General features: G+C 40.2%; 1 protein-coding gene across 2 annotated transcripts in view; it reads left to right on the forward strand.

Annotated features, from left to right (window-relative positions):
* Positions 1-21,718, forward strand: part of kcnc2 (potassium voltage-gated channel, Shaw-related subfamily, member 2) — a 56,624-nt gene extending 34,906 nt beyond the window's left edge. The window contains exons 2-4 of one of the 2 annotated variants that reach the window (XM_088003133.1): positions 12,838-13,768; positions 16,408-16,623; positions 21,022-21,718. In XM_088003133.1, the coding sequence (XP_087859259.1) occupies positions 12,838-13,768; positions 16,408-16,623; positions 21,022-21,158 (1,284 nt within the window). In that variant the 3' untranslated portion in view covers positions 21,159-21,718. Of the gene's footprint in view, positions 1-12,837; positions 13,769-16,407; positions 16,636-21,021 lie in introns of both variants that reach the window. The other variant, XM_015006142.2, reaches the window with a different exon arrangement.
* The last annotated feature ends 10 nt before the right edge of the window (positions 21,719-21,728 follow it).

A 21,728-nucleotide genomic window follows, 5' to 3' on the forward strand; every position in this document is an offset into this window, starting at 1 on the left:
AGTCACGTAAACATTCTCTTTTTTCCTAGGTGATTGGAATCTTGTTCTTGATTGTATCAGAACTGAACTACTTCGGTTTGGTGCCAAACGTTAACATAGGGAGGCAAAAATCCAGGACTTCAGCTGCCGTTACTTTTAATTCCCCAAAGACCGTCACATCTGCCTGGTTTCGGCGCCTTAGTGTCTGAACGCTTGCAGTTTTCTAAAGTTCTCAGCGGCGGAGCGGTGGCTGGAGATCGACGTTTTGTCACAACGCATCAGCATCCAGCGCGGAAGACGAACATACCGGGGGCTTTTGTCTGATCTGGCCTTGCCTTTTGTCGCAGCCGCCATCACATACCCGCCTCCTCCCCACCCCACACCCGACCCTCGTTGCCACGGCAACAGAGGCTTTCTCATCCTCGCCGCGGCCCCGAAGACGCCGACTAATCCCGACCCGCCGTGGGAATCGGTGGATGGGGTGACAAACGCGGCATGATGAAACCGTCTGGTAGAACGTTTGTGGCACTTCGTCAGACTTCATCTGCATCTTTTGTCGTGAAATCTGCCGATTTTGTTTTGTGACTAAATCGGCCTTTACGAATGTTGTGGGGAGAGGAATCACCTGGTTTATCACTTCCATAACCTCAAGGAGGTGAGTCCACCGAGTCTGGTCAGACTGCCGCTTCGTCCAGCCCACCTTGAAGTGTGTTCGACCCATTTCGGCTAAATTAAGCCCACAAAATCTGGAGCAGAAACTTGACAGAGGAGGAAACATCAAAGCGACGTGTGACAGCTTTATTGCTGAAGGTGTGTGTTGTTTCTAGCAGCTTTCGACTGAAGGGGAGGGCCGCATGAAGGAGCACAGATGGCAATTGCGGGTGTGTGGGTGTCCATGCGGACCCTGTCTCACACACACACACACACACACACACACACACACACGCACACACACACACACACACACACACACGATGTGAAAGTTTTGACAAGTCTTTAATTTTATTCTCCCCTTTATGCTTTACTCTCCACATAATTGTCTGTTTGTTTATTTAAAATGAAAATTTATTCATGAGTTCAGCAAATCTTAGGAGGGCTGTCTAAGTGCCTGCCAACTAGGCTTTTAATCACAACATTAAAAGGCTTAGATATTAACATGGGTTTTTTTTATACACCAACACAATCAAATGTCTTATCACACTTTAATGAACTGTTGTGTCATGAAAATATCCCTTCACTTTTATGTCCTGTGGTCTTTCTGTTACCTTTGTATTGAAGTTCTCTGATTGTGTGACTGAGTCAAAGCTGTCGTCATCTTTCATGCTGCTTTCCTGCCTCTCCAGCCATTGTAGAGACTTTTTCCCCATCAATCTGTCGTGGGAGATTTATTCTGAAATATATGGATATTTCAGAATAAATACTTATATTTATTCTGAATAAATATATAAATATATATATAATAAATATATATATCTATATATATACGTGTATATATACATATATATCGATAAGCGCTGATAATTAATATTATTAAGTTGTAGACTCCCTTGCTGTTTTGTTGTTGTTTTTTCTGTCTTTGTCTCCATTGTTGCTGTTCATTAAGCCTGTTGCAATAAGCAAATAAAAGGCAATTTTTGCTTACAGACCTCATTATCCATTTTATTCATGGTTTCTGTCATGCATGTCTTTTTCATTTCAGTTTTGTCTACTATTTCTGGTTGTTGCGTTTTATTTTGAATATCTACAAATATGGTCCAGTTCAAGTAATGGGTGTTTTTTTTTTTTTTTTTTTTTTTACAAAGTTGAATTATATTGGCTTTGGAGTTAGTGAACTTGCATTACTACGCCACTATTATTATCAAATTACTTTAAAGTGGTCTCAAAACAACAATGTTATTGTTTATCGCGATAACTTCTGGGACAATTTGTCGTCCAGCAAAGTTTGTTATCGTGACAGGCCTACTGTTTGTCACAAAAACCTTTTTCTTACATCACCAATTTAATTGTAGTAATAATAATAATAATAATAATAATAATAATAATAATAATGGGACACTCAGGAAAGCTATAAATAAAAGCTTCAAATAAAAAAAAGTCTTTGACCTGTACCAATTGTCTTTTTAATATTTCAGTTTATACATGAAATGCTGATACCAATCAAACAGAAATAACATGATTCAAAATTATTTTCAGGATTTAAAGTGGCCTAGTCAAAGTGTGCACTTACATCTTAAGACGCTGTCGCATGGTCTGAAATATTGAAATCTGACAAGAGAGCAAAACGAAAGGACATTCTTCAAAGAGGATAGATCATTTTTTTCCCCCCACAACACCAAATCTTACATTTTTTCGGTTCAGACACCAACAGCAGACCTGCCGCATGTCGGGGGGAGTGAGGAGGGTCTCACTTACACTTCACGAGTGATCTCCCATCCAACATTTATGAGCCTTTATGTGGACATTCCCACCTAAACACTGGCCTCCGCTTGTCAACAGTTTGTCTGGGCTGCTGGCAATGAGCTAAAATATTGATGGGCACATGAGCAGATGAAAGGGAGAGGAGCAAAGCGCCGGTTATATTTAGCACCAGCCTCTGTGGGATCTTCAACAGAGAGTATTTTTGTCTGACTGGAGAAGTTGATCACTGCTTTTGTTGTAGTTTTTTTTTTTTTTTGAGTGATGTCGCAATAAGAAGCACTTGCATTGCCAGCTGCCTGCTGCTCGCTTTAATCTTCATCTTAATTTCTGCGCTTCTCACCAGGCGTTATTTAGGGCAGCTTTTTGACAGCAACCGACAACCAGGGATTATTTTTGAATATGTTATATGATGAAAGAGACGGCAAACAGGCTATTTTAGTCGGTTTCTAGACGATTATTTAGAATGTTGCACCTCACCCACAACTCAATCAGTTACATGGCTATAATTATATATGAAAAAAAAAACACAGACATATCCTTACTCCTAATATCAGTTCGATTAATAATGATTGTAAGAAAAGTTTCTCTCATTTGAAATGGAAGTAATCTAATATATACCAAATTTGTGAAAAAACTGTATTGCACATTATTAAAATGGTTTTCATTGTTAGCCATTGGTACACCTTTATATTCAGCCCCTTTTACTCTGATGTCTCAAACTGAAATTTAGGTTGCATTCACACCAACCTTGTTTAATCCGTTTTAATCAAACTCTGGTTTGTTTGCCTGGAAAACCCGTTTTGTATGGTGAGGTGTGAATGCTAAGTCTTATTTCTTTTAAAGTGAACTCTGGAGCTGTTCGAATGCATATGTGAACGCCAAGAGGACCGGAGACTGCTCCGAAACTATAGCGCAGGGCATCCTGGGTAAACCCAATCAAACATGGAGAAATGGCTCATGGTCTTTTAACTACAACCACCACTCCATTTTTGTTTATATTATGTTAAGAAGGAAGTTGCGCTCATGTCTTCTTCTGAGGTTTTTGTGCCATTTCCTTCAGCAGTTCTTAGTGCAGCGCCCCCACAGGCAAGGAGGGGAACAGGTTCTTCAGTAGGTTTGGATTGTTCGACACACTGCAGCGTGAAAGCGGACCGCACTGGCTGAAAATAGAACAAATCTTGCAATTTTGGTTCTTCAACCTGTAGCCACATTGCACTTTATAATGGAAGGATCAGCAGCACATATCACCATGTTAGTAAGAAAACAGCTCAGAGCCACTGTTGAATATGTTGCACTGTTAAATCAGTCACACTGTGTAACTGCACAGTGTAATTTAACAAGCCTTTTTATTTATCTGCCAGTAATTATGCATGTTGGAAGCGCAGATGGTACCTGTGTCGGTAAGAGAAAGGAAAGAGGAAACACAGCTGTGGAATAAAAAAGGATTTCATCGTGTCTGTGTAATGGAGAAAGATTTATTACAAACCCGATGTTATTAAATTTTGTCTGGACATATAAAGTCTGTAGAAGCACAAGCAGCAGACATGCTTCTGTAGAAACTACAGTTCTTTGTTTAGCAGTTCCTTAAGCTGCTGGGACACTGTTTCTTATTTTTCATGTGTGTTGACCAGAATGCTAACAACCTAAACACACGTACTTTCTCACAATTTAAAAAAAAAACAAGTCAGATACACAGATGATTCCCAGGAGTGAAACTACTGACTTCAGCTTTTCGAATATTGCTGACAGTGAAATGAACACAACAGTAAAAAACCTTTCTTTTACTCACTGTAATTGGTTGCCCAGTTGAGTCAAACTTCAACCGTCTGGTTGTGCCACTAACCATTCAGTCAGCGCATGCAGCTTTTACTGAATTTGAAAGAAACACCCCTATGGAGTCAAGGAGACACCGGCGATGACTTAAGTTATGAAATTGCTTTCCAACAAAGAATGTGAGACAGATGAGGGAGTCTTTCAAATTAGCATAGCAAAAGGCAACAAACAGCATGGTCGCCAATCCTGTGAAAACCTCAGGGTCCTTGATATTCTAAAATTGCTTTTGATATCCTGCAGCTGCAGTTTCTTTGCCTGAAAAAAGATGCTGGTCATGAATGAACTGGAAAGAGACTGACACCTTTAAGAGCAACTCAGCTGATGATTTGAGATAAGAAGGGACGACGAGGTTAATCGCAAGTGTGGTTTTAATATCATCTGGTAGAATCACTGTCAAGTGTCTGTGATGGCAGCACTTCAACTGAAGGCAGAGCCAAGTAGCTTTAAGTGGAGCGTCCTCAAAACAGACGAAAGCAAGCTGCTTTCTTCACAAGAGCAATGCAGTATCAGGATTGCTGTTGGGGAACATGCCTGGTGGGTGTACCTTCCCTCTAGATGGGCACCCCCACCGTCATTGCAGGTACCAATAACTTTAATTTGATTGAATGATTGAACTGGGTCTACCTTTTGATATTTTTGCCAACTCAGTACATTTCTTCATGCTAGATTTTACCCCTTTGATTTGTGTTTCTGTGTCGGTTCTGCCCCATAGTTCGCTCCAAAACACACACAAAAAACACCCTAAAACATTGACATTTAAGGTGACGACGCTAGAATATGAAAAAAACAAGAGGTGTACTTCTTTTTGCAAATTCTAACTTCGTATATAGACACTAAAGCAAAGATTTTCTGGTCTTCCTTTCCCTAACCTCAAGGATGGAAAAGATGGGAGGTCACTCACAATTTACCATCACAAAATCTCCCAGTAGGACATTTCTCAAAAACGAAGACATTCCAACTACAGCCAGGGTTCAAAGCAAAAACTTTGAAAGTCTTTATCCGGCCTGGGTAACCGCCGCCCAAGGCCACGTCGGGGTTTTTCTCACAAGGAGACTAACATCAGAGCATGCCAAATAGAGCAACGTAGCTTTCTTCGGATCTCTCCGTTCTGTGTGTAAATGAGTCAATGGTATAGCTGGCAGGGATCTGGGGGTCTTATCCACCGGCCCCGCCCTCCTCTCCAACCGCTGACTCCACCGACTTAAAGGGACAATGAATTATTCAAATTAGCAAGCCTGAAAAATTTTCATAGGCTATTTTTAGTGATGGCATGTTTGTGCTTGACAAAAGCTGTAGGCTCAGAAGGGTTTTCCCGGGTGTGTTTTGCTGTCATGTCAGTGCGTAGTGTAATGAGGACTGGGGGAGGAAGAAATGTGTGTGTGGAAAGACGACGGCGGCGTGGGGAAACTCCGCTCAGATTTTAGATTAGCAGGAATCGGCTTTCCCGCTCACTTCCATCCTCTGTTTTTGTATTTATTCATATTTTTGGCCCCTCGATTAGCAATTTAATGAAACTCATATATTTTTGTTAATGGGTGCGTGAAAGCAAATCTCCTGTCTTGTTTTGTCATCTGTCATTGCTTGTAGTCCTACAACGGCGGTGACAAATGCGGCAAGTGTGTTTCAGAAGAAAGACAGGGAGTGGGAGGGGAAACCCTTTATATATCCCGAAAAATGGATTGTTCATTTCTCTCTCACCACTTTTTTTTTTCTCATTTCTCTCTGTTTTCACACTTGAGATTCACCATTTTGAAGGTGCCGTTACCATGGCGGCAGATGATAAAGGGAGAAAAAGAAAAGTGTTTGACAAAAACCAGCTTTTTGTTAGGGGAACCCAGCCGTTCCACGTCTGCGGAATCAATCAACGTCCTCCCCAGAAAGCTGATCTATTTATTTTTCTCGATTTATTTAATGAAAAAAAAAAAAATCTCACCCAGCCTCGTCTCTAAAGAACAAGGCAGAGATTAAAATCAATTGCTTGACGGTTTAATTATGCATGTGCTACAGTGGTTTTTAGAAGTGAAACATTGTGATAACTAGCCTGAATGATGTTGATTTAAGCACCATTTAATTTCAGAACGGGGAGAACCGTGTGACGGGAATCACGATACAGATTTCCCGTTCACAGTTTTCCTGCTGCAGGCTGATATCCTGATATCCACACACTGTGTGTGGCTAATGGCCTAGAGTCCAGACAGCACATCTGAAGCTTTAGTTTGAAATACAGTGGATCTGTTACAAGATTTGAAATCTACATATTTTTTGTTTTTTTTTCTGGCCAAAATAACTTGAGTTCACAAGTCAAACCCCAAATTCAGGATGAGCAGTTTGGCTTTTGTCCTGTTGAGATTTTGGCCTCGAAGAATTAGTTACAATAGTGAATCACTGCAAAAACACAAAATCTTACAAAGTGTTTTTGGTCTAGTTTCTAGTGCAAATATCTTAGTACATTTGAAATAAGACAAATCTAACTCACAAGTAACATTTAAGCAAGATAGAGGAGCTTGTTTGCAGATTATCTCACTTATAACATGGGGGAAATGTCATGTGATAGTACTTATTCATCAATAGTTAGGAATTACTGGTTTAAAGAGAAATGCAACGGGACTTTACGCTCCTGTTTTTGTGTGTTTTGTTAAAATCTCAACTGGCTTGTGACCTCAGGTTGCCGTAACCCATAAACCGTATGCTGCCGGATCAACTTGTCTCGACTTTACGAACCTGAATTCATGTTGTTTCTCTCAAAGCGTGAAGTCGGGGCGTCGCAGGGGATGAAAAGAGATGGGGAAGATCTTCTTGTCGTCTTGTTAGTGATTAGCGTTGTACCCCGGCGTGCTGTCGGTATCCCGGCTTGTAGTCACGCCAAGAAGGGGAGGGGAGCACTTTGAAGAGAATCAACACCACCGAGTGACAGGCACAGATCAGACGATGGAGGGATGTTTCTGCTTGGGGGGTCCGAACCTCAAGCTGGAGTTCAGCTCCGTGTGAAAAATCCAGAAACTGGGAGAGAGAAAGGCTGTGATTGGGGGAATCCGTATCCTCCGACTGCTGAAATACATTGACATATTTTCATTTGATGGTCAATTTGGCAAACTTACTAAGCACTATAGAGGCTCCCTTTGAATGGAGAGCCATGTGTTAGCCAGAAACGGACAAACTGGGTGATCAAATTTGAACGATGAATCCTAAAGCTCATCTGAAGGCACCTAGGTCTCAAACAAAACTGGTCTCTAAACTTTTGTGCTACGTTTGTGCAGCAAAAGTTTTTGTTTGTGCTGCTTAGGCTTTGAAGATATGAATAAAAGTTTAAAGGTCAAAAGGTCAACCAGTCCCCCCACTTTTACAGAGTCAAGCAAATTTGGGGTCAACAATTTGTTTGTGCTGCTATCATTTTAAAGATATCAAGAAATGTTTCCAAATTTGTTTGTTCTATTTATTTGCTTATTTTGGAAACGCAAACCTCAGAAGGTTGGTAGCCTCAGATGACCTCTGGAAACATTTCTATTATTATCTTTAAAATGACACCAGCACAAACATTTTAGACCAGTTTCTTTAGATTTGAAGAAGGTTTGTGGGGCCAACTTCCTGACATAATTTACAGAAAAACCTGTTCTGTGCGTCATAAACATAGCGCTCTGTTTTGAAGGTTGTTTTTCTTAATGACTTGTGTTTCAGCTGCTCTCTGCTGTAATCAACTCCCACATCCTAGATTTAGCTGGCAACACAGTCATTTTCACTGCACTTTAAATCATTTTCAAGAGTGGGACAAAAAAAACCACTATACTGGGTCAAGTTCACCATAGCAACCTTCTGCATTAGCTCTTTCTAGAGTTTGTCGGTATCTTTAAGGTCTGCTTTGCTTGCTGTCGTCACATCAGAGGACCAAGCTAGCACGACGGCGGCTTGTTTTCTCCGGCCGCAAACAGACCACAACTTTCCATTCTCTGTGTCAAACAGATGGTGGCGATCCCAAGGAGCCGAGGCCAACGTACGTTCTGATTGGTCGACATGTGGGCAGAGAGAGGGATGGAGGTTGCCTATTATCTATCGGTGTGTTTATTTGTGCAGTGGATGCCAGCCAAAGTGGGCCCATCTAATGTGTTTCCATCATACGGCGTAAAATGTGAACTGTGACAGTGGATCCTATTTTAGAGTCTGGGGGATGGAAAATAAAACAAAACAAAGGTTGTATGTTGGGATGGATGAAATACCTACTGGAATTTGAAAGAGAGGTTTTCTTTTTCTGTCGGGTCAGAAACTGTGAAAAGTATTTGCAACAAATTCGGGAGGAAATTAACCGGAAAAGGACCCTAAAACAGACAGAGCTCCCCCAAAAAAAGGTTTAAATTTATGCAGATTTATCTTTCAGAATGGCCTCGTCAAAGTTTGACATTAATCCAACTGAGAGTTTCCACCCATCCAACCTATGCAGAAGCATTCGTTTTCCGTAATCCGGAATTTTATAGTCATTTCTGACCACGTTTGACGTGACGAGATAGGTTTGTTACTTTCAAATAGCTCTTTATTCGCCCTGCCTGGCGGTGTCAACGCCCTGCTCCACTGCCACTGAAGCAGCTTGACGTGGCATTTCTCTCCCGCCGAGGTCTGGGAGAGTCCCTGCGTCTGACAGAGACGTCCAGCGGAAAATGAAGCGATTACGACGACGGCGTCTGTGCTTAAAGACTGTGACAGCGATCGCATCCCATCAGCGTTTGAGGTGGTGATTCAATTCCCGACTAAGTCATCAAGTCAGAACAGAAGGGAGAACACACGGATCATGAAATGAGGCGGTTAAATACTTGATTTATTCGTCTTTTTTCATTTAGCATTTTTGAAAGCTAAGGGTTGTGCTATCTTTAGTTTTTTCCTCCAGTATCATGAATGTGGTTAAAAGTGTTGAGTCTGATAGATCATCTTTAGTTGTTGACAGAAAAAAAGGCTCCATGTAAGGAAACAGAAACAAACACTTCCATTCACACTAAAAGCAGTGACGTACAAAGCCTTACTTGTTGCCCTTGGAGACCAAAAGATGTCATCCCTGTCTGGTTTATGCTGTTGCTTATGTTTAAAATGTCGTTGTAAACCCCACGATTCCTTAAGAGGAAATGTTTTAATGTCATTTCCACAGGGAAAATGAAAAAGGAAGGTTTACGAGACGGTTGCAAGAGCTGCTGTTCTGTATTCTGGTATAGAGATGGTGGCACTAAAAGACACAGAGATGTCTAAAGTCTCACTGGCTTAAAGGCCTTTCAGTGGCTTTCCAGGAACTGTGACCCCTGCTGTTTTTCTTCTCCTCCCTCTCAACAAATACAAACTCAGCAGTTTGTTCATTTTCCACCTGTGAAAAATAGAAATGGTGTGGAAAGTAAAAGCATCACCCATTGGATCTCTGGCTTATTTTTGAACAATGATGTCCTGCTAAAAGGCAAACCTTAATCTCTTCATCCAGGCTTTCTTTTTATTTAGCTTCATCAGTCTTTCAAGACATCCCACAACATGATGCTGCCACCACCCTGTTTGGTGTGCAGAAACGTTGTCCCGTTGACAGATTTTCCCATCTGTGGCTTCTACTGCTCCTCCACAGTTACTGTGGAAATGTTGGCTGTTTTTCTGGCTAATTCTCATCATCTGTCAGGTCAGGTGGGCGGCCATGTCTCCGTACATTTGCAGTCGTATTATACTTTTTACAATTTGCATAGCAGACAGATTTAGTAGTGCTCTGTGAGACATACATAGAATTTAGTTTTAAAAATGTAATGTATGTCTGGAGTTTACATATATGTAAAATCCAGATATGTGTTGAATGTCTTCAATTTTATACAGACATGTATGAACTTCCATGTCCATTCTAGATTCTATTCTAACCTAGCTTAAACTAGTTTAAGCTAAAACTAGCTTAAATCCTCAGTTTAAGCTAGCTTAAACTAAGAGCTAGCTTAGTTTAAGTCGCTTTTGCTAAGTTTGATACTTAGCCAAACCTAGCTTAGATTAGTTTTGCTTACCATAAGTAATAAAGTAGCTTAACATAATTTAGCTGGTTAGCTTAGTTTAAGCTAACCCTGCTTTAAACTTTTCCATAACTTTCTCTCTCTCTGCTGTGTTCTTCTAAAAATAAAACCCTATAATACGACAGTTTTCATCAACTGACCTGACAAAAATGAGTTTATCCTCTCCCTTCAGCCTCGCCCAGAGTTGTTTTCCTCATTTTTCATTCCTGCAGCACAATACCGTCTCATCCTGAGGTAGCTCTAGTCACAGAACTTCCCTCTGCGGTTTATTAAAGTCATCAATCAATATATCAATCTATCTTTGTGGCTTTCAGTTCAATCAATAGGGAGTTTTTATGATGACAAACCTTTGTGATTTCTCGGGGCACGCATGAAGGTCACCAGTTGTGGCTGTGAAACAGACGTCTGGGCTGTTAGCGGACGCGCTGAGTGACAAACCTCCCCGAGCCCGAAATGTGATGAAAAAAGATGGCCTGAAAATGGGGCTCATCCTCAGGGCTAAATTAGATCTGCAGTTGGAGATGGACCGTCTGTGCAACAGCTGCCCAGCTCTGCCTTCAAAGGGCAATTTGTAGAAGTGGAGGACTTATTTAGCATGCGATGTGTGTGTGCGTGCGTGTGTGTGTGTGTGTGTGTGCGTGTGTGTGTGCTGGAAATCAGAATGTCGAGAAGCAGCGTCTCCTGGATAGTGCTCGTGTGTTTTAATGTCTTTCATAAAACGATTTTTAAACAACACAAAAACTGTCCATCTGTCGGTGAGGCTGGACTCACCCGTCCTTTGGGTTGCCAAAGCAAATGCTACAAAATCGCAGCTCAGCAGTTACCATTAGTCAGCAGCGTCTACACAGCGAAGGGGTACGTTTCAACTTTTCAAAATTACTGACCTATCTCCTGAACATGAACCAGGTCTGCCTGGTTTCATGGATGGACAAAAAGTTTGACTTTTCATGACAAAAGGTTTGAAGAAATAGACATTTTTTCGACATGTAAAAGCATTCCTTAAACTACGCCACATTTGTTCATGTTATGACTAAAAATATTAGATTTTTTCTTTCTCTTTTTTTAAATCTTTTGCCCAAGACCAGTGAAGTAAAAAAGTGTGGAACAGATTTGTATTCCCCCTTCTTCAGGCATTTGTAGAACCATAGTTGCTACAAATTACAGCAGCAGGATTTTTGGGGAATGTCTCTACCAGACTGAAATCTTTGCTCTTTCTTCTCTACAAAAGATGAACATAAAATTGTCAATTCCTGTTTAATCCTGCGGCAATAATCAATTATGAATTAAAATTACCTCAGTAATTTATTATTTTTGGTGGTGGTTTTATTTCTTGATTTATTTTCAGTTCCAATCCTTGGTGCTCTTTACAGAATTAAAGTTTACTGGTCTTTGAGAGGGCGACCTTGCATTTCTATGCTATATTATCAATATATTAGTTGAAAATTGTCTCCAATCAACAACATTATCATTTATATACCAATAATTTTTATGACCATTAGTCTACCTGGAACAGAATGTCAAAACTCCTTATTTGTAGAATCAGCTGAAATGTGTGGGGAAACTTAAACTGCAGAGCACAGAATACACACCTGAAAAGATGCATGTATAATTGTGAAGATACAAACAGTATGTTCAGGAACGCATGCACACAGTTCAAGATAAAGGTGACCCAAATAGTGGCAATGATATTTTGAGAGTGCGTGAGTCATACAATCCAAAAAACCAAGCATGAGAGTAAGAGTGTGAAACGACTTCTTCTTGGGCGCTCAGTAGGCAGCAGAGCACAACTATGGATGGGCTGTGGGAGGAAAGTGTAGAAGGAGCACGCTGGGCTGTGCGTGGAAGTCTGCTATTCTGGCTCTTGGAGAACGCCTGTAAACGTTTGCAATGTCTGCCTGAGATTCTTGGAGTACAGCTGCGATTCTGCAACAGACAGTCAGGTTATTGTGAAGAAAAGAATCTGCTTGATGTTAAACTTTGATTACTCTATTTTTAAAACTTTTCAGATGAGTCGGGTTCTCTTCTTTATGTGGTACCGACAGTGTGGAGGTTTTAAACAGCAATGTTTATTACTTTAAACATAGGTGTTTAAAGGAATACATGCATTCTTTAAGTATTTATGTGGTTATCAGGCCACTGCACTGTACATATTGCCAATTTATGGCAGTACGTAGTATAAACTGTAAGACCTTTAAACCAGCTTGTATAACTGCTTTCTACCAGTTTGTTTGCCATTAATAAAGCATTTATAACCACAGAAACAACTTCTTTTATTTACCCTTTGTTGTTTTTTGCTTCTGTTTCCACCGGTTCTGTCTTTTGTGTTGCTTTTTTACGCTTCCAGATTGTCTTTCGTACCAGCAGCAATGGACACATTTTGATATCTACATTCAAATTTAAATTGTGCACAAAGATGACAAAGCAGTGCTTAAGTTCATAGCTACAGAACCCTAGTCTTCGGTTAAAACTGAGTAGTACTTATAACATAAAATCATGTATAAATCTCTTAGTATACAGCTTGTTATTAATCACTCCATGTCACGTTGAAATAACCTTAAACTTGATTGATGTGTTTCTTTTTTGCTTTTTTCTCTTTTAGTTCATTGCCTTCGCATCTTTGTTCTTCATCCTGGTCTCCATCACCACCTTCTGCTTGGAGACCCATGAGGCTTTTAACAAAATCATCAACAAGACCGACGCGCGGAACAGCAGCGAGCCGGACCCGGCGCCGCAGTATGAGATTGAAACCGATCCAGCGCTCACGTATGTGGAGGGAGTTTGCGTGTTCTGGTTCACCATCGAGTTCCTTGTGCGCGTCACCTTCTGCCCAGTCAAGTTGGAGTTTGTCAAGAGCGTCCTCAACATCATCGACTTTGTGGCCATTTTGCCCTTCTACCTGGAGGTAGGGCTGAGCGGCCTCTCTTCGAAGGCCGCCAAGGACGTCTTGGGTTTTCTCAGGGTGGTGCGTTTCGTCCGGATTCTGCGCATCTTCAAGCTAACTCGTCATTTTGTAGGGCTTAGGGTGCTGGGCCATACATTGCGGGCCAGCACCAATGAATTTCTGCTGCTAATCATCTTCCTGGCGTTGGGAGTTTTGATTTTTGCCACCATGATATATTACGCTGAAAGAATCGGTGCCAAGCCCAACGACCCCACGGCCACCGACCACACCAAGTTCAAGAACATTCCCATTGGCTTCTGGTGGGCTGTGGTGACCATGACTACTTTGGGCTATGGAGATATGTATCCAGAGACCTGGTCAGGCATGGTGGTGGGAGCGTTGTGCGCTTTAGCCGGTGTGCTGACGATAGCCATGCCTGTGCCCGTTATCGTCAATAACTTTGGAATGTACTACTCTTTGGCCATGGCTAAGCAGAAGCTGCCCAAGAAAAGGAAGAAACACATCCCTCAGGCAGTGCAGGGAAGTTCTCCGACGTACTGTAAAGGGGACCTCAACTTGACCTGCAACAGCACTCAAGGTGACTTGTGCCACGTCAAAGGGGGTAGATTACTAGAACGCAACCGTTCAGGTAAGACCTCAATAAAATATTGTTCAAAATGACTATCTATAGCCATTTTAGTTCCCTTAACATCTCAATCTGGTTCACACTACAACACCATCTCTGCGAACGCAAACATGCAGATCAGTGACTCTCCTTAGTTTGATCTCTTGCCCAAGGGCACTTGTCAGAGGAGGCTAGGATTGAGCTGACAAACTCAAAATTGAGAACCAACTACTTTTCCTCAGAGGCAAAATCATTCCTGAATTTAACCGAATGCCTTCCTCAGTTAGAAAGCTGTAAACATTTAGCAGGTTCTTTCTGTTTCTTACACCGCATTGACCTTTTCCACATCTTCTCCCGATTCAACTCAGACGTCAACATATTTTATTGGACTCATGCTACAAAGCAGCCCTTGCATTGCGAAGTGAATTGAATGAATGGTTTTAAATTGTGTTTACAATGACATATCTCTTTCTGTACGACTTGAGGTGAAGAGCATGGCTATCTTTCAACAATGGATGCAGCTTTTACAGTTACCATGGGAGTGTGTGATAATTGCTGTCCCGTCTTGGTAGGTTTGCACTTGTTACTTGTTCTTTTCATTTCAGGATGATGGATTATACGCTTCTTGGGGTTTTTTAACTTTGGATGTTTTTTTTATATAACCTTACCCTAATTTATAGTCTAATTTTAAACACCGTGTCCCGTCTGCTGTTTTCCTTGGTCATCATGGTGCTGTTTGCCCACTGATGAACCTGTGAGGCGTTCACTGACATTAAGTTAAATACAGGTGAACTCAGATGTTTACTATATGAAGGTCTTACAAATGCAACTGGCTGCACTGGATGTTATTTCGGAACGTCAAAGTAAAACGGCTTAATTATCAATCCACAACACATTTATTATGTTTTTATTTGTGAAAGGATTTGAATATGTACACTTTTTCTCCACTGAATAATTAAGCGCCAATAAAACACATGAAAATCTGTGGCTGTAAAGGGATGAAATGTGGAAAAGTCAAGGGTGTATAAATACTTTAGGAACAAACTGCATATACTTCTTTGCCTTTTGATCCAAACAAGCCATCAAATTATTTTCACTGCGTTTTTTTTTTTTTTTTTTCAATAGCTGTTGCTATGGTGACAAAGAAGGCATTGCAAAAGATGGTAAAAAAAAGAAAAAAAGCTCAGGCTGATCAGGATTGAGGGGAAACACTTTTCCTCCACTAGGGACTGTTCCTTTGCTGTTTAGACTGTGGGTTGCTGCTTTTTTTTTTGCCTCCAGGTTCATGTCGGTAATTTACTCTGACACATCTGATAGTGATGGAAATTAGTGCTGACCTTTGTGTACTAGGTTTATTTAAATTCCACTGAGGAGATCCCCAAGGGTAAGTGTGTGTCCTCTGGGCTTTTTGCAGTCCATTACATCTCAGAACCAAACATTTGATTTCTGCTACTTGTAGGATGTTGAAGTTAACCGAGTTGTTTTCTGAATTAGGATTGTTTAAATTGATGCATAATTTATGTTTCCATCAAAAACATTTAAACTGGCTTTATCGTGTTGGGATTTTTTAAGCGATTTTGGATTGTATGTCTGTTAAAGTGAGCAAAACGGGTAAAACAAAGGAGAAACGCCACTGTTTTAACATCTTTTTTTAGAGTAAGGATAACTTACCAATAGCCAGGATAAAAATGTTTTTGTTCAATAAAATAGAAATTTTATAGAAAATAATATTAACTTGACCTCTGTCACATGAACATAATGATAGGTGAAACACAGTTACTTGTAAGAGTGTGTTTTAAGTAAGTAATTTTTTTTAAAACAGGAGAACAATTACTTTTCTGTGTATGCATCTGGTTTTAACTTTACTTTTAAAGGTAGGCATTTTGGTCAATATCTGCCAAACAATAAACAATTTTTTAATGAAAACTGTGTATAATTAATGTTCCAAAACATAAAAAGGGCTTTGAACTGTTGCATTATTAAAAGAAAAACTAACAATTTCCACATTTTTGGGGCCATCAATTGTTTTACTATTCTTGACTTTTAGTCAGGGGCTGAAAAAAAAAAGATTTCAAGGGCCACAAATGGCCCCCTTGCCACACTTTCACCCATACAGTGATGGAAAATGAAATGTAATCAAGTGTAATCACCTTTTTGCCCTTCTGCTCATTTCTGACTATTTTTTATTTTTTTTTGCAGTGTTTCCATTAAGCAAATTTATTTTTGAAACGTTAAATGGAGCAATTATATGGTCGATGGAAACGCAGCTAGTGAAATCTATTGGACTGGAAAGAGCTTTGAAGCCATTTCAAAGGCTTTAGGACTCTAGGAAACCAGTGATAGAGCCAGAGATGAAATCTAAAGCCCTTCATGCCCCTCTTGCCTCAGTTAAATCAATCTTCATGACTCAACAATAAGAGACAAACTGGACAACAATGGTGCTCGCTGGAAAGTCCCAAATAATTGACGACTGAAGAATAAACACATCTGCATTTTTAAACCTTGTCAAAAAATAATCGAGATGCTTGAAACCCTTCAGCGTAGATTAATTAAACCAATTCTTCAGAGAAGAAATGCTCGATGGTAGCGGCAACAAAACCAGGACCAAACACTTTCCTTACAGTGCTTTCCGGAAACGTTTTACATTTACTGTAACGAATAAGAACAACGACTGGAGAAAATCCATATGTCGGTTTCTCCTCCCACAGTTCTGTCGGCAGACTGCAGCGCTGGCAGCGACCTGAGTATGTCTCCGGAGGAGATGGTCCCCATGCGACGGTCCAGCACCCGGGAACATGACCGGCGAAGCGGGGGCACGTGCTTCCTCCTCGCTGCCAGCGACTACACGTGCCCCGCTGACGGAGGGATGAGAAAACCAGGTAACTGCACGTGTAAGTGCTTTCTTATTTATTTGAATCAAAACAAACATACTTTGAAAACAAACATGTTTTTATTACTTTCAACGAGTTAAGCTCCAAGTTGAGAACCCACGGTGTGGGAAATATTCTGATTTGGATGTAATTTGGTACAAATTCAGAACAGATTGGGTATGAAAGTGATTTGATGACCGACCCAGCCTGCCTGATTGAACACATTGGCTTACGACCATCTCCTCCTCCTGTGTGTTTAGTCCCTTTAGCTGTGTTTCCATTACAAACGTGCAAATCTTTGTCTGTGTTCTTCTAATGTTGAAAAACTATTTTGCAGCCGCAGTGTTTCCATTAAAAAGAAAAAAACAAATAAAAAAATGATGAATAAACTTGTACACACAGTAAGTCATTAAAAACCATGGCAGTGATGGATGTAAACAACATTAGGTATATTCATAATTCAGCCATGGCGCCAGCGCTCATCAGCTGCTGACTGAAAAAAATCGAATCCAAACCATTATCATCCTACTTCCTGCTGTCTTCTCTTTGTTGTTTTTGCCAGTAGTAACACCCAACTGTTGATCACGTGACTCGTGTGATGAGAACAAAAAAAGTTCTACCATGGCAGTTTTGAGAAATACATCCATTTTAATGTAGCGCAAAAACACTTTCCTCGAAAAACCGGAGCTTATTTTTGAAACTGCCGTCTTTTCTTTCAGCAAATTAGTTTCAATTTGCACAATTTTATAGTAAATGGAAACACAACTAGTAACTCATGATTATGATCCAATCCTTCACAATCTAACATTTTCGTTTCGCTGACCTCTCCCATCCTAAAGATGTTCTAGGTATCACATTTAGCTAGATGGCTAACTATTTGCATTGTGCAATTGTCAAACATATTAGCCTCATGCTCACCGACAATGAGACCCATATTTATAGCTGTGCGTTACTATTCATGCAAAACATTTCCAGGCTTCACTAATAAAGTCCTTAACATACATTAAATGGCTTGTTCTAAGATGATCAAGGCATCTACAGACCTATTTACAGTCTGTGTTTGTACCAAAATAATTCCAAATCAGAGCATTCCTTCTTGTTGCTTGACTTTGCTGGATGTTTTTTTTTTTTTTTTTTTTGTGGTGTGTATTTAAACAGGGGCATTAAATATAGAGAGGAAAGAAATACAGAAAAGAGCCTTAAAAAGACAGAGCTCAGTCAGAGTTCTCATCAGCTGATCCGTGTCCTTAGCGACAGGTACGCCGACATCCCTGGAGGGGGGAAGGCTCTTTGTTCAACACTAGTCAGCTCAGGTAACGTAACTTGTTCCTCTCTGCTGTAAGCAGCGCCAAAAACATCACGGTATTTTTGACAGTACTGAGGATCCGACGCTTCTGCTGCGCAGCTGACTCAGAGCCGCTGCTGCTTTCTGCACACGCAAAATTTATTCATGTTTCCTCGTTGCTTGGAAACATTTGAATAAATTTGGACAAATTTTCCTTTTTGGGCCGCTGCCACACTCACCGCCTATTTACAGCAGCGAGATAAATTGCCAAGTATCATCTGTCTCCAAGGCGATGATACACCTGCAGTCAGCGCGCCAATAGACTTGTTTGCTTCAGTTATTTATATTTTTGTGCTACATTGCATCGGATAATGAAAATCTATGACCTATTGGCTATTTTTAAAATGTAATTTTTTTTAAAAGGTACTGATAGATCTTATAAGCAAATCTGATGCTGTAAGCAATAGAAATACATGTTCAAAGACACATTTATATTTTTTCTGAGCAGTATTCAAATTTTGACTCCAAATAGGGACATGATAGCCATTTGTCACACATTAACAGTGCTGAAGAAAAAAAGGCAAGTAAATATCAAACAGTGCTCAAAGTTTAACCTGAACGTAGCAATAACATGAAGACATTTTCTCTCTAGTAATGACTGGGCATAAAAAGTCAAATTGCAATTTGAAAATCCACTCAGAGAGAAAACCACTCAAATTTTAAGCACCATCAAAACAGAAGCCGCTTTCTTCTGTTTTGGTCTTAGTCCCACTGAGAATTTGTGGACAAAGTTGAAAAGGTGTGCAGGAGAGATTCACTTCCACCAGTTTTATTGTTATTTAGTTGTAAACCAAAATTATGGCAAACTGCTGTGAAAAGTTTGAGGAAGGACAAAATTTCTCCAATTCTGAATTTAGTAGCTAAAAATAAGCTGTTAATTAACTTTCATGTCAGACAGTGAGCGAAAAATGTGGATCTAAACATTTGGTACATGTATTTTGTTTATATGGATATAACTGAGAAGATTTCCGTCATTTTGGCAACATGTGCTCAGGTTGATTTTAATTGGATTTCTTATTTAATTTAAACACTGCCATTGCAAAATGAGGTTTTTTGACACTAGCCAAACATTAACGTTTTTGCGCACGTTTGTAAGGGAAACGCAGCTGCTGATGCGACGTTTCCCTTAGCTGCTCCTCCTGAGAACCAGGTGCCAGCCGATTGGTCCGCTGCATTAACGACCCAGCTGCTTTCACCTGCTTGTTTACGTTGCACTGAATGCAGACTTCAAGTTTAAACTGTTTTTTTAAAGTGTGAATCCATACAGATGGGAAATCATTATCATCAGTATGTGCCACTTCCATTCATGCATATACTTTGATAATTAATAAAAACCCTCCCGATATTGTTATTATTATTATTATTAATATTATTATCACGGTTTGTGCCTGACTTAAAATGTCTGTATGTGAAGATGTTCTTGTGAGCATTTAATAAACATGCAGTGAGTACGATTTGCAGTGCCTTTCAAAAGTATTCATACTCCTTGAACTTTTTCACTTCATTGTATTTCACAGAGATTTTTTTTTTTTTATAAAGGGACAATATTATGTAAAGTTGACTTTTTTGAGCTTTCCATTATGTTATAAATCTGTTCCCTCATCAAAGACATTCCTGGAGTGTTACCAAATATTCTTTCATGTATATTTGAGACATTCTTTAATCCCCCACAGTAACATTTCAGCAGGGCAAAACGGCTAGATACATTTTGTAACTTTTTTAATTATACAAAAAAAAAGAAATAGAAAACCTTATATAATTTTCTTTCCACTTCATATTTATTTGCTTATCACACAAAATTGCATTAAAATACATTCAAAGAATGCTGGTAAAATGACAAGTTGTGAAAAACTTTAAAGGGTATGAAAATTTATAACATAATGTAGAGTTCAATCTGTTTTTTTATGCTAAAAAAAACTCATAATAATGACTGCTGCTGCTTCAGTTTAAGAAAAACTGCATCTGTGATTTATTTCCTTTTTCATTGACTCTGTAAACTGATTTTTTTTATTGCCCAATAATTTCTCAAACACAGCTGCTGTGGAGGTTACATGAACTAAAAAAGAAGAATTTGCTAGTACAGATTTGCCAAAAAAAAAAAATAAATATGGAGCTTTATTTTATTGAACACATTTCAATAAATGTGATCAATTGATCCTAACATAATAGGAAGTTAAGGCAAATTCAGATGTGATGCAGATGAAGTCAGATCTCAAGCCAATCTGTAAGTACGTTATGTTAATAAATAAATTAAAGAGAACCTTTTTAGCAACATGAAGTAGGCTAAAACATCCCAACAAGCAACTCAACATCCTACAATCTAAAGAAGCTAAAGAACAGATGATAATATATAGATCTGCAAATGTAAAATGAATCTGTAACCATGGAAAAGTTGTGAACCTTCCTAAAAGTAGTTGTCCTACCAATTTAGGCTCATTCAGCATAACTTACTAGGGCAGAACAATAGGTCAAACATAGTTATCTAACTAGATAACTACCAGTTGACCGGAGCTCTGTCAGGAGATGCTAGATAACTAGATAGTTACAAAGTTAGATAGCTTTCTAACTATCTAGAAAGTTAGCTTTCTGGTTAATTATCTAGAAAGCTAACTAGATAGTTAGGTAGACTAACTATTTAGTCTAGCCAACTAGACTAGCTAGCTATCTAGCTAACTAGTTAGATAGCTATCAGATAGATAAACAGCAGCTTTCTTGCTAGCTATCTGTCATTTCTGAGGTAGCTGTCTATCTAGCCAAAAGACAGATCCTCTTCCATTGCTTTGGTTATTTGTTGCTCCCCAGCAGCTGTTGCTGTGAACACCGGAGCTCTGTCAGGAGTTGCTCTGTGCATGCTCTCAACATGCAGACTGCTGCTGTTGCTCTGTCTCACTCCTGTCTCCTGTCTTGTCTCGGTTCAATCGGCCGGCTCGGATTCGGATCGTTGCCTGCCTTCGTGCCTGCCTGCCTGCCTGTGTGTGTTCATGTCCTGCACCACCTCCACCACCGCCGCCGCCACCTCCACCACCACCACCACCGTTTTGTCGCCCCGCTCTCATCTGAAGGCTATGAGAAATCCCGGAGCTTAAACAACATTGCTGGCCTGGCCGGTAACACCCTGCGGTTGTCTCCCGTGACCTCGCCCTACGGATCCCCCTGCCCGCTGCGCCGCTCCCGCTCCCCTATCCCATCCATCCTGTGAGGCGTCCAGCCTAAAAAGAACGCCCTCCCTCCCTTCCCCGGCATCGTGTCTGAACTCACATATTGCCTACATCGCAGCTGAGACTTAACGGTGCCAGCCTGGCAGGAAGGAGCGTGCGCTAACATCCTTAAGTAACACGATTATTCTGCTTTGTCACTTGGAGTTCCCTTTAGTTCGACGGTGTCATTTGAGACTTGCAATAAAGGAACTCTGACTGAAGTAGCCGCCATCCACCATATGATCCATATTTACTAATCAGGGATATTAGATGTTGTCATATTTAGATATCATCAACCGAGACGTGCTTCCAAGGACAAAACGAAAAAGAGATTTCACAACATTTCAACCACACGTGGCTGTAACTTTGCTTTATGGTTTGGTGTTATTTTTGGGTTTGAAGCAGAACGAATCAGTGCGAGAGTGTAAGTTTCATCTCACACGAGCACCGACAGCAGGGTCTGCTCATGTTTGTACAAGGATCTGCTTTGGCAAACAGTTCGAAGGAGGAGAAAAGCTTGAGGATTTATATGCATACATACATAAAGATGTGTCTTTTTTTGTGGGGATTGT

This window comes from Poecilia mexicana, unplaced genomic scaffold (assembly GCF_051168715.1).
Source record: "Poecilia mexicana isolate PSO_F unplaced genomic scaffold, ASM5116871v1 scaffold_23, whole genome shotgun sequence".
NCBI classification, from domain to species: Eukaryota; Metazoa; Chordata; class Actinopteri; order Cyprinodontiformes; family Poeciliidae; genus Poecilia; species Poecilia mexicana.